The following is a 12,146-nucleotide window of genomic DNA, read 5'->3' as shown; positions in this document are numbered from 1 at the left end:
GAAGTACCATGCCTCAGCCTGGAACCCGCCGCGAGCGGTAATGCCGACTTTCGTGGTCGGAGGTGGCGGGAGCGCTTTGACGCCGTGCAGTGCGACACGGTCGGGGCCAAGCTGTTCGAACCAGAGTTGGTCCAGGACGGCGGTGACGTCGCTGTTGAAGTACCAGGGTCCTTGGATTTCGTACAGCAACTGCGACGAGCATGTGTGGACCGTCACCGTTCCGCCTGAGTTCTTCTGTTTCGTGATGACCACTTGCCCGTTTGCGGAGATTTCAGCAATTGGGTATCCAATGTCGATCCATCGATCCCCAGCCTCCAGGCTCTTGAACCCTGTGAAATTGCCGCCCGTGACATAGGTCGAGCACTCGATCAGATGGCCCGCGACAAAGGCGTTGGCCAACTGGTCCAGGTTCTCCCTCGTCCACTGGTGAAACCACGCCGCCGCGCCGATGACCGGCGACGCATCAGCGACTCGGCCACAGATGACAATCTGCGCACCCTGGCGAAAGGCCTCGGCGATGCCCATGCCGCCGAGATAGGCGTGCGCATAGATGGGGTCGAACTCCCAGCTCTCCAGGACCTGGCCCGTGTAGATGTTCTTGAACTTGGACGTCCCCGTCTTCAACCCTTCGTTGATGGCGGGCAAGACCTCGTCGCCCGAGATCCACGCCACCTTGATCTTGCCTTCCAGCCCTTTCTTCCGGACCATCTCGACCACGATTTTATAGAGGCCTTGCACGTCCGCGTTTCCCGCGTTGGCGGCCACCTTGATCCCGTGTTTGCCCAGATCTTCCAACGCGGGTTCCAGGGCCTCGAGGAACGAAGCTTCAAAAGCAGGGCCCGCGCCGACGAAGGCGTTGCCCATGTTCTCGGTCAATTGCGCCGAGTCGACCTTCCTGGCGGCCCCGATCGTCATGTTCACCTCGGACATGTAGTCTGATATGATGACGTCCACGGGATCGGAGGCGTGAGCCTTCGCAAAAGCAGCCATGGCATGGCGGCGGTCGGAGGCGGAGCCGGACGCGCCTTCATGGGGTAGAGAATGTTAGAGGGTCAACCGTGAAGGGTAGCACATGGCCGGGGAGAGGCGGAGAGGGATTGGCTTGCCTGCTATACGGATTGGTCTGGAGGCCATGTTGGATTGCTCTATAGCGTTTGGCCCTTGGCTCGAAATTTATCAGACGTCCAGCTTGGATGTTTCGGCAGAGCAGGAGGCTTTCACTATGTATGGCCCTCGCGGTGCGGGGAAGAAAGACTGAGTACCTTGGTCAAGGCGAGATTTGCCCCTTTCAAAACCGTAGCCAGATAGCTGATGAGAGAAACGAACAGTATAGCCTGCTTACTGAAGCCCATTCAGCTTCGACAGCACAGCAGTCACATCCCGCTCTGGTGGAATTATACGTGCTGCTCTGCTCGACGATGGACCGACGTCGAGTTGGAGAAGCCGCCGAAATCCCGAGGTCTCGGATGCTTGGCGCCGAGGCTCACTAGGCTGCGGAGAACCAATCCGGTGTCTCCAGGCCGGTTTACAAGGAGAGGCAAGATAGTCACATACAAGGCCAGAGGCGGAATCCAGCCTTTCACGGAAGGGAGGCCAGCCAAACGCAGAATGAAACAGTAAGGAAAGAAGGGCAGCGGACAAACAAGATCTTGCAGAAGAATTCAGTGTCAAGGATCGTCTAGTGTTGGTCCGCTCACTGTGAACCAACACATCTCTCCCTCGTAGCAGCTCAAGCCATCCAATACCCATCGTTGCTTAGTATGTCCCCATTCTTTTGCCATGTGAGCTGAGGGAGTTCATGGGGACCTCTTGGCCCATATGAGGGACTGAAGTGAAAGAAAGAGAGAGGGAAAAAAGAAAGAACCATTTCTGTCAACTGAGTGTCATCACCACCCCGGGTGCCGTTTTTGCGACGATCCGTCCATGCTTCCGCTCCCTTGCCGTGAGTGCTTCCCAAGCACATGCTAATGTCTCGTTTTCGTTGGTATCGTATCGTCACTCTCAACCAAAAAGCGAATGCCATGTTTGTTCGATCGTGTTGTACACAGCCGGCTGCCGTTGTCGAAGACAGTCGGGTGGTCAGGGGTCATCGCAAATGTGAAATGAAAAGAAACTTTTCTGTCGTTCTTGGACAAACACCCTCCCATACCAACGATGATGACGCTAAGATTTCGATTTTGCGCGCTGCTTTCAATGACTTGACAAATGAAAACGTTGCTTTTTCCGCTCCCCAACAGGAAAAAGCATGCCCATGGACGAAACGCCTGCAGCGCCGAGTTTGTCAAAAGGTTTTCACTGCCTCTAGGTCAGTATCGCCCCATGGGTGGAGTGGGCACAGGACTGTGACCAACCTTCATAGGCGCGAAGTTGCCATATGAGTGAGCAGGAGGCATCCCCATCGAAGGGTAGATCGGCGGCGGAGGCGCAGGGCGGTAGGGCGTGCCCGCGGGGCCAGAGTTGTTCTGGCTACGTCCCCAGCTCAGACGGACTCGCGAGTTGCCAATGGGATAGCCTTGCATCTGGTTGATGGCCATTTCAGCAGCATGGCGTTGGACGAATTGCACAAAACCGCAGCCCTTGCCTGGTGGAATCTTGACATAGGTGATCTCCCCGAATCCCTGGAAGAAAGAGCGCAACTCGTCCTCGGTGACGTATCCAGACAGACCTCCAACAAACACTGTAGTGTTATTGGGATCGGTGAACTGGTTCATGGGTTGTGGCTGTTGCTGGCCGCCGCCGTAGAACGGCATAGGTTGCTGACCCATAGGAGGGTAGCCCATTGGGCCGCCACCAGGCATACCCATTCCCATGTTTCCTCCCATCGGTCCACCTTTGTTCTTGGGGGTTGCTGTAGAAATGCGCATGGGACGGTTGCCGCAGTAGACGCCTTGCATCTCACTAAGAGCACGCTGCTGGTCGCCCTCATCCGAGAAGCGAACGAAACCGTATCCGCGGGACATGCCGGATAGAGGGTCGGTCATGATCTTGGCCGACTTGCAGGATGGGAAACGACTCTGGAAGAGCGAGACCAAGACGTACTCGTTGACTTCGGGGCCGAGATCGCCGACGAAGATCGAGTACTCGGGTCCACGGTCGTCGCGTCGATCGGCGAGACCACCTCCAGAGGCCCAGTTGAGTTTGAAGGGGCGGCTGGAGTTGGGCATGGGTTGGCCACTGAGCTGAAGAGCCTTGGCTGCAGCCTGAGGGGACGAGAAGTCGACGAAGCAATAGCCAGCGTTGCTGCTACCATGAGTTCAGAGACGTGCGAGGGAGGGGGATGGCTTTGCCGGAACTCACCCTGAAAACTTGTCACGAATCATCTTGACGCTGACTTGCTCACCCATTTGGAACCAGAGGTTACGGACAAAGTTCTCGTCAATCCATGGCTCCAACTCTCCCATCCTACCGAAGAGGTCAGTGACATGGCACAAGATAGCATGAGACTTGTCTTTCAACTCACCAAAGGGTGGTCTTTCCCTCGGCGCCTGCACCAGCCTGTGCTGCGGCATTTACCTCCGGGTTCGGGAATGGCATCTGTTGCTGAGCGGAAGGGTCGGTTGGCTGGCCCGGAGCAGCTCCATCCTGAGGAGTAGGAACTTGACCCGGGGCGCCCTCCTGCGGGGTGTTTGGGAATTGACCGTATTCAGGAAAAGACATGTTGAAGGACGAAATTCAAGATGACGAGCTTGAAGGCTAAAGTACACTTCCTGTGAGATGAGTCAGATTCCATGCCCGGTTTTGATGACGGACCTCCCGCGAATCTTCCACCCAGCAGCTGTCCAAGGCAGCCGGCGTGGTCGTCAGGACATCTGCGGGCGTGAGCTGGACGTACCAAGATCGACTGGACAGAGGTCTCTTGCTAGAGAGGTTGCCGCGAAAAGGATATCGAAGGAATTATGTGGACTGTTTTTGACAACTCAACCAACTTTTGTCGCACAAGAATATCCCGAACGGCGAATGTCCAAGGCAACAGGGTACGAAGCGATCGCAAAGAGTCTTTGGGAATCGAAGGTTGTTCTGAAGTCTAGCAGAAAGAGATAAGTTAGCGCATGCGATTCCCTCGATGAACAACGGCGATTGTCACGGACAAGTGAAGTAGGGGAGCCTTCGCCAACGCCACAACGTGAAGTGCAGTCCAAGGTTGGGGAGATTCTAGATGGGTTTGCGACTGTAGCTCTTGCGACTAGTGCGACTGGGTTGATCTTTGAGCAGTGGTGGTGCTCTTCAATTGTCTCTCGTGCTGTTGTCTCACTAGGGTTTGCGACTTCCATCTACCACGCCGACCTGAGAGGAAGCATGTTCCCCCACACAGCTATTCCCGAAATCCGTCTCTTGTGTTTGCGCACGGGTTGAGGGAGGTTTGAAGGGGAAAGGCGGAAGGGAGGAGCAGGGACTTCTGCACATACCGGATCAAATGCGCAGTGGTTAGATGGGGCCAAAAATGTCAGTGCAAGCCACAGATCAGACCAGACGCAAACGTGAGGAACTCCGAGAAGAGCAGGCGCCAATGGAAGCAGGAAAGCAGAAGCAGAACTGCGATATTAAGAGAGACGCGCGCAGGAACAAGAGAGGTCGAGAAGATGGAGGGGTGAGGCAGAGAAGAAAGACGAGTGGGAAGTCCAAGGAAAAGTGCGGGAAGCACGACTAAAACTCAGCGAGAGAAGGCAGAGAACCGGGTCGGGGGGGGTTGAGCTTGTGCAGGGCCCTTCGAGGGTGGGTGTGGGTTGGGCGCGAGGGGTTACTCAGGGCCACCCAAGGACCACTGAAGGCTAAGGTGCAGCTAGCTAAGGTTTGAGCTTAGAGCCCTAGAGGTGCCAGAAGGGGGATGCAGAAGCCCAGTGAGCCTGAAAGCTTGGGGGGGCATATTTAGGCGAACAGATGATGACGGGAAACCCATGAAAACTCTTCGCTCGATGACATGAGAATAATGACCGCAAAGTGAGAGAAGTCTCTGCTCCATCCGCAGGTGCTCATCTTCTTCCCGCTCCCAACTCTATACCATCCAAACTGCGCCGTTTCTTATCCTGTTTGCCTTTGTCAACGACCAGCCTTGTCTTGACCACATCCCACACACCACAGCGTACCTCGTAAACCGTCGCAGGATCAACCACCCCTGTCCCTCTCCTAGCTCCCCAGCTCACAACCATCCTTTTACCCCCCCCTTCACCATGCCCACCTTCAGCTCCGAAGTCCCCCAGCCCCAGACTGCTAGTTACTGTAGACACCATTCTAGCCATGCGCGCCATGGATTACGCCACCAACGCGAGACCCTGTCAGAAAGGACCGTCTTCTCAACACCCATTTGTCCGTCTACCCGCAACACGCCCTGATCTCGCGCCATCAAGGAGCCTGCCGCGACACACGAAATGGCCAAACAATCACTTTTCGAGGGGTCAACATGCATGTTGCTTGCCGATGCGCAACTCCGGTGGGCTTGGAACTCCTTGTCCACAAAAGCCTATTCCCTCATTTTCTTGCCCTGTCCGAAACTCAATCCTTGCCCGGGATAGCATCTACACTTGCAAAAAAGAGGATGTTGCAGCGAGGGACGGTTCTCCTCAAAATGCAGGCTTCGAGACCCTGCTAATGGCCTCTTTGTTTGGATGGATACAATTTGTTCGCTGACAGCTATCACTGCCAGGTTTTGTGCAACATCAAAGACATCCCAAAACGTGTTTGTTGATGCCCAAGGCCATCGTGCGCCTCCAGCAGGATTGTGCAGGCCAATCATGCGCCTTAATTGATGCGATGACCTGCATACCCGAACAATCCCAAGTTGACCGATCGTCCAGCCGCGGCCTCGCCTATCTCGAACTCCGTCCTCCTCTTGGTGATCCCTTAGTTACACCAGACACCTCCCCACCGATGTTTGAGTGCAGGTCAGGGACACTGTTTGGGGCCGGAGAAGAATGCTCGAGGCCCGAAAGAATTCGATGCTGACGCAGAGTCCGGCGCAACAAGTCATGGGCGTAGCCTCGATCACGGTCTCACGTTCTCCAAGAAGAGCCCAATAACCATTCGGAAATCTCAGCCGAGCAAATGGCCCGCTGATGCAAGAAACTTGGCCTGTCATCGGGCTCGGTGGAGTCACCAGGCAAAAGTGGTGGGAACCCTAACTGACCGTGGACGTGGCCCAAGCTTCCGGCCAAAGATACACTGAGATATCGGATACGAGATCGGCGCAGGACAGACCACCTCATCCATCACCCACCACCCTACGCCGTGTCCGTGGAACAAAGAACGACACCTTCCAGCATCGTCTCCCCTGGTCACATTGCATTCTCTTGACGATCTAGACTGCGCAGGGAAAAAATCGCGAAAAAGAACATGGAGCGCTTTGCCGCAATCGCCCGGCCCCATCGGCCTTTCTTGCGCTTGGCAGATCCAATTGCGCTTGGGGGTGCGTCGGTGGCTTGCGGACCTTTCCCCAAAGCAGTTTGGACCGAGCTCGGATGCTGTCGCACCCTTTGTTCGGAAGCCCTGATCAGCGACCTGATTGAACAGAAGGACGGGGGAAGTGGTGTAGGTCGTGGCAGGGGGGGAAGACGAGTGAGGTGTGTCTTCCAGCCGTGTTGTGCTCTTTCTGTTTGCTCCTTTGCTGCCTTCTCATGGAAGCGTCGGGCTGGATTCCTTGTGATCGCAAATGCATCCGCCAAATTGTTGGTCAGGCTCGAAGCCGGGGTCAGGGACAGGGACTCTCTACACACTACACCCTTTCTTGTTCCACGGCCTGCACCGCAACCTTTCTGGATCTCGTGTAAATCTGTTTGCATTGCACGGCCTAGTCTGGGCTGATGTGACAAACGAGCCCTTGAATTTTCTATGGATGTTCGAGCTATGTGCGCTTGATTGTGCTATGGATTCGTGAAACCTCCTTGCATGTCCCTCTCCATGTTTCTGTCAGGGGTCAGCTCTGAACCTAGATAAAGACCCTTTTCGATGCAATTGCTTAAGTCACCAGCCCCTTGCCCACGTCGTGATCTGTGCCATCATTCCTTTCGTTCGATTTCCGTCATGATTTCGTTAATTGACGAGTGCGTGTCATCTTCGTCTTATGGATAGTGTATGCATTTGCCAATGAAAATAAAGAAAAGGCGAAGATGAAAATGGCACGACTCTGCCATCGCCAGCATCTCGTCGTGTTCACTAGCAAGGGGTTGCTGTGCAGCTCGAACGCGTGGTATATCCCAGGCCCGTTGTATTCGGCCAAGGGGAGGGCACAGAACGTCCATCTGAGCCAGGTCGGTTACCGATGTTTGAGCAGGTCTAAAATCGACAAAAGTGCTTGAAAGAGACTTTTTGGACGCAGACGCATGAAATTGTGTATATTTGCGGATTGAATGAGCCGAGAATCTTGTAAATACTGATGTTTCGCGTGGTATTTTCAGCCGCTAGTGTCAAGGCGTAAGTCGTCAATTCTTCTTTTGGGCTCGGACAAGGCGGAAAGATGTCTTTCTGATCTAAAAGTGCTGACGGTGTAGTGTGTTGCTGAAGTGAGACGCCTCCACGTCTGCAATACTTTGAAAAGGGAGTATCAACCGCCACTGGAAAGATGGACTAAAGAATAAACCCTGGCCGTTGGATTGTCGGAAGGAAGCAAGCGCCCGGTTACCGTCTCGTTGTGGACGATGGTGGTCCAGATTCTTCGAGCTTCGTCTCCTTCATTTTCATATGCTGCACGTTGAGTCTTGAGGTCCTCAAAGACCTTGCGAAAAGTCCGGGAGTCGATGATCCGCAGGCTGCCAGCAAGTCTCACGGGTCAAATATCTGACATCCACAAACCTCCCTTTCTTCGTCCCGAGTTTCTTCAGATGCGCTTCCTCTTCGAAGCCTTGTCTCTCGAGCCAGTCTTTCAGCCACATTTCGTAGTCGTCTTCTCGGTCATCGAGTCTTGCGCCTTTGGAGTAGTCCTTTTGCTTTCCTCGTTTGCGAGCCTTTGCGGAGGACGAATTCCCGCTGGAGCCTTTTCCCCGGCGACTATCCCTACCACTCTCAGTGACAGGAAGATCACCCTGTCCCTGACCTGCTCCACGAATGCGGTCAAGCAGCTGCGGGGACATTGGTCGGTTGAAGCTGCGCACCTGAAAGATCAACTTGTGCAGATCGCGTCCACCGCCGGCGCTGTACATATGCCGCATCTCCGGCGCAACTCGAAATTCATAGCCGCCTTTCTTCAGGTATCCGCGATCCGTAGCATCTAATAGAGCGTCCATCAAGCATCGTCCCACGCCTGATTTGCGGTGAGAAGGCGCCACATACAGTTCCAGTTCCACCGTAATGGTTTCAACGTAATCACAGGCCGACCAGTCTGTGGCGGAAGCCCAACCAACGATGGGTTCGTCTTTCACCACGCCATCGTAGTCAGGATCAATGTTTTGGATGGGATGGTTGGGATTGACTCTCGGGCCCTTGCGAGATTTGGGGCGGGTGTTTTTGCGGTTGCGTTCCACGGCGACGATGAATGGCAAACGAGCTTGCGTCGAAAGGTCTAGCCGCTGGAACATGTCATCGTCATTTATCTCTGCCAATTCCGAGGGACGAACGCCTTGGGCAATGTGCCAGTTGAGAATAGCTTTCATACCCGAGATGTCCGCATTGACAGCCGGACGAAGATAGATATTCTTGTCCGTTATCGGGGCTGGAGCATCCTGTTGTTGCGTGGTTTCTTCCTCGCCAACCGTACCGCTCTCAGGCTCGACTGGAACTTGCACCACCACATTTGCCTTTGGCTCCCTCCGCTCCCGTTGCAGGTACTCCATGCGTTTATCAATGAACTCCTGCGCGGTTTCATCCCTGTAACGAGCATTTTCAAGGTCGGAGAGATCTAGTTTTGCGTCGCCGTCGAAGTCCGGGGGTTGCACTGCATGCGGCGTCCTGATATCAGCGATGGTGAAGCCATAGCGGTCTGCATTGTTTGTGCCAATGACCGTCTCTTTTGGTGCAAAACCAATCCCATCAGCGTGATTGTCGATGTTCTGGACTTCTTCTAGGGGAATGGCTGAGAAGTCGACCTCCGGACCCTTCGACATGGTCCTCGTGGTGTTTGCACCAAGCCAGTTGTCGAAGCCGCTGATGTATTCCGGAGTGTTGTTGTAGAAACTGGGACGATGTTCCCAATCAAGGGGAGGCGGCTGAAAGTTCCCGTCCCATCCTGCAAGATCATCCTCGGCCCCTCGAGTGTGGCGACGACGAATGAGTCTGCCAAAACCGCTGGCCATGGGTTTAGTTGAGTCATTATCACTTCCGGCTTCTTCACAGTCTTCATCGTTGGACCATTGTATGGGATTCATTTTATTCATGTCTGGCCCTCTCTTACCCTGCTTGTCCTGCTTTGACACTGTGGCGCTGACGACGGACGATTCGCCTCCATTGCGGATGGATTGATGTCGTGGGTGGTTTGGAATGGGATCAGGTGAGAAGCTCGTTTGGAAACTGCTCAGTCTCTGCTGAATGCTATCTGACTCGGGCAGGAGCGGTTTTCGGAGGAGGTCTAGGGTAGTGAGGGCCGTGGTAGTAACATTCTCGCCATGATCTTTCCGGTTGATACGCTGAAATGCCTCACGAGACCCTTCTGCTTGAAGGCGCGCAATTACCTGCTCTGGCGTCTCACTCCCTTGCTTCAGAGTCTCGAAGGTCTCAGCGCGAGGCAATGAGCCGGATTTCTTGGCAGAATTCATTTGACTGATCGCTGTCACTGTGTAGCTATGGTGCTCGGCAGCTTTTTCAGTCATCATACCGTTCGTTATTGGGAGAAATCTCACGGAGTCTGTGCTAGGGGGCTGAGAAGAGGTTAAATGAGAGGTGACGGGAGGTGACGAAGCTTGAGGACCTTGAGGCTTGTCTGCGGGTTTGAGGTGGTCCAAGTTTGGATTTGGCGGAGTCTTCGACACGACTGTAGTCTCTGAATTGGTCCGAGAAGTAGACCTCAGGTCTGGTTCACTTTCTCTTGTGGCAGTCGCTGCCTGACCGGGGCTTCTTCTGGTTGGATCACCGTAGGCCTTCTTGTCGAACCCAGGGATGTTGATGACCACCGGTGCTGGACTAGGCATACTGACACTCGAGATAGACTTTGCCTCACTATGCCCACATTCTTCCAGATCTTCCATTCGAGGCTTTACTCCGCTTGCTTGCACGGCTGAAGATGTGCCTGTATCCTTCGATACTGCATCATTCCCACTTTGGATCAACACTCCGCTTTGGGCCGAAGATGGTGACACACAGGACGACTGTTGGCTATCCGGTGTCTTCAGCAGTGGGTACCAACCTGGGTCGCAATCTGACGAAGACTGGTCTTGACCGGCATCACTGAACCTCCTCTTGGCTGTGGGACACCCATATCGATCTGGATGAAAGCCCATGGCGCCGCTTGGAGAGGAAAGCAAGGAGTAAGCGACTGCGGTAGCTGTTAAAATGGACAAAACGTAACAGATGACAACAAATAGACGGATATTTAAAGGGATTAGGAGGCTTACCTTTTCTGAGGGGTGTTGAACACGTGCTGTGACTCGAGCGTTGTCACTAGCACGTGCGGTGGCTGCAGCTGAATCAAGTGTTAAACTGGAGTAGAGGTGAGAGTCTTGTGACAGATCAAATTGACAAATCGAAGCACCCAAGGCTGGGGCAGAAATAACGTCTCCTTCCCCTGCCTGATACTACAAACTGAGAGACATCAAGGTAATTTGCAGGTGAAGAACTGCTAGGCTATTCTTCGCAACCCTCCCATAGCGGAACATAAGAGCCACGGACAAGCGAGCCTCCGCCATATGGCTGGGAAATAAGCAGATGGTGACTGCTTGAGGTGATAGAGGAGCAACATTGTCTCACCAAAGTGAAGCGTTGATCATCATAAAGGAATGCAACAATGTCAATTGGTTGCCGCGTGACCGCTTCGTTCCACCTTCCCCAGAGGATGGTCTTCGCTTCAGCCAATCGGCAGTCGCCACCATGATGCGTTGTCGCCGGATTGTAAAGCGGCGGGTTATTGTGAACGAACACAAACATCGAGAGAAACTCCGGCAACCAGCCCGTCACAAAAGAACGACAACGAATGGACATACATCTACAAGCACACGGTGATCCGTATGCATTGAGACATCAAGTCAGATCCAGGCTTGTTCTAGGCCGATAAACGCCGGCGTTACTGCATGGAAGCAACACAGTCGCAGTCCGACAGCCAGCAGCAGGCACGGAGATCTGAACGCCATGCTTTCCATACTTCGCAAGGCTCGGTTGAAGGACAAGGAGATGCGTATCCTAATGCTGTACAAAGGACGGTCCTTCTGCAATGACGAGATACTGATATGTGTTCCAGAGGACTTGACAACGCCGGTAAAACCACCATTGTCAAAAAGATCATGAATGAAGACGTCAACACTGTCAGTCCAACGTTAGGGTTCATCATCAAGACTATTGATTTCCAGGGGTACTTCCAGCATTGATACCATTGCGCAGGGAACACTGATGGATGACATTGCAGTTACAAGCTCAATATCTGGGATGTCGGAGGCCAGAAGACGATAAGATCATACTGGAGAAACTATTTTGAGAAGACTGACGCCCTCATCTGGGTGGTGGACGCGACAGACCGGCTACGCATGGATGATTGCAAGACCGAACTTAAGGGACTGCTGCTTGAAGAGGTACGCCAGCGTTCACCATGACACTACAGCTGTTGACAAGGACAAGCGACTGGCCGGAGCAAGTCTGTTGGTATTCTTGAACAAGACCGATGTCGCAGGGGGGATGACCAAGGAAGAGGTCACGCAGCTGCTTGACCTCAAGCGAATCTTGACTCATCGTTGGATAGTCGTTCCCTGCAGTGCGATGACCGGCGAGAATCTGGAGAAAGGTCTGGATTGGGTGGTGCAGGATGCCCGGGATCGGTTGTTCCTATACTGACACACCATCAAAAGTACCGAATGACAACTGGCAATGGTTAGAACAAGAGGGAACGAGGAAGCGAGGCCACCGTTGAGCTATGGAGATATTTAAGCAATTCCCGTGTGTTTCGAACAGCTGAAACAGGCGAAGTAAAAGCCACATGGGACCCCTGCAAGTCCAATAATGAGTGCACAGGGCGTAAATTGGCCTTTTGCGCGGCCAGACCAAAGAGGCCAACCAGGACAGTCGCAGCATCAGCCCTATTA

The 12,146-nt window shown here is 53.8% G+C and overlaps 3 protein-coding genes across 5 annotated transcripts; 1 reads left to right on the top strand and 2 right to left on the bottom strand.

Annotated features, from left to right (window-relative positions):
* Nucleotides 1-1,528: 1,528 nt before the first annotated feature.
* Nucleotides 1,529-4,687, bottom strand: PV07_00991. 3 transcript variants are annotated; one of them, XM_016387485.1, is made up of 6 exons: nucleotides 4,089-4,687; nucleotides 3,833-4,024; nucleotides 3,461-3,707; nucleotides 3,298-3,402; nucleotides 2,352-3,243; nucleotides 1,529-2,295 (listed from the first exon to the last, which is right to left on the bottom strand). In XM_016387485.1, the coding sequence occupies exons 3-6, from the start codon at nucleotides 3,655-3,657 to the stop codon at nucleotides 2,293-2,295; spliced, it is 1,197 nt and encodes a 398-aa protein (XP_016254413.1). In that variant the 5' UTR covers nucleotides 3,658-3,707; nucleotides 3,833-4,024; nucleotides 4,089-4,687; the 3' UTR covers nucleotides 1,529-2,292. The 3 variants fall into 3 exon arrangements, with proteins under 3 accessions (XP_016254413.1, XP_016254414.1, XP_016254412.1); XM_016387486.1 differs by having other exon boundaries at nucleotides 4,407-4,687; XM_016387484.1 differs by having other exon boundaries at nucleotides 1,529-3,243; nucleotides 4,407-4,687.
* Nucleotides 4,688-6,765: 2,078 nt separating this feature from the next.
* PV07_00990 (uncharacterized protein) lies at nucleotides 6,766-10,818 on the bottom strand. Its single transcript, XM_016387483.1, has 2 exons — nucleotides 10,473-10,818; nucleotides 6,766-10,393 (listed from the first exon to the last, which is right to left on the bottom strand). The coding sequence occupies exon 2, from the start codon at nucleotides 10,356-10,358 to the stop codon at nucleotides 7,698-7,700; it is 2,661 nt and encodes an 886-aa protein (XP_016254411.1). The 5' UTR covers nucleotides 10,359-10,393; nucleotides 10,473-10,818; the 3' UTR covers nucleotides 6,766-7,697.
* A 219-nt stretch (nucleotides 10,819-11,037) lies between these two features.
* On the top strand, nucleotides 11,038-12,139 carry PV07_00989 (uncharacterized protein). Its single transcript, XM_016387482.1, has 4 exons — nucleotides 11,038-11,261; nucleotides 11,312-11,422; nucleotides 11,477-11,639; nucleotides 11,686-12,139. The coding sequence occupies exons 1-4, from the start codon at nucleotides 11,203-11,205 to the stop codon at nucleotides 11,896-11,898; spliced, it is 546 nt and encodes a 181-aa protein (XP_016254410.1). The 5' UTR covers nucleotides 11,038-11,202; the 3' UTR covers nucleotides 11,899-12,139.
* Nucleotides 12,140-12,146: the final 7 nt, after the last annotated feature.

The sequence above is a fragment of the Cladophialophora immunda genome, assembly GCF_000835495.1.
Source record: "Cladophialophora immunda strain CBS 83496 unplaced genomic scaffold supercont1.1, whole genome shotgun sequence".
Classification (NCBI taxonomy): domain Eukaryota; kingdom Fungi; phylum Ascomycota; class Eurotiomycetes; order Chaetothyriales; family Herpotrichiellaceae; genus Cladophialophora; species Cladophialophora immunda.
The sequence above is the reverse complement of the archived record's forward strand: the minus strand, read 5'-3'. Positions and strand labels throughout refer to the sequence as shown.

Excerpts from the sequence above, each read along its gene's own strand:
- PV07_00989 (XM_016387482.1), top strand. The coding sequence starts at position 11,203 with ATGCTTTCCATACTTCGCAAGGCTCGGTTGAAGGACAAGGAGATGCGT. Across the intron at positions 11,262-11,311 it reads GAGATGCGTATCCTAATGCT|AGGACTTGACAACGCCGGTA; the intron begins GTACAAAGGACG and ends TATGTGTTCCAG. Across the intron at positions 11,423-11,476 it reads AAGACTATTGATTTCCAGGG|TTACAAGCTCAATATCTGGG; the intron begins GTACTTCCAGCA and ends ATGACATTGCAG.
- PV07_00990 (XM_016387483.1), bottom strand. The coding sequence starts at position 10,358 with ATGGGCTTTCATCCAGATCGATATGGGTGTCCCACAGCCAAGAGGAGG.
- PV07_00991 (XM_016387484.1), bottom strand. The coding sequence starts at position 3,657 with ATGTCTTTTCCTGAATACGGTCAATTCCCAAACACCCCGCAGGAGGGC. Across the intron at positions 3,403-3,460 it reads GAGGGAAAGACCACCCTTTG|GATGGGAGAGTTGGAGCCAT; the intron begins GTGAGTTGAAAG and ends CCTCTTCGGTAG. Across the intron at positions 3,244-3,297 it reads ATTCGTGACAAGTTTTCAGG|CAGCAACGCTGGCTATTGCT; the intron begins GTGAGTTCCGGC and ends AACTCATGGTAG.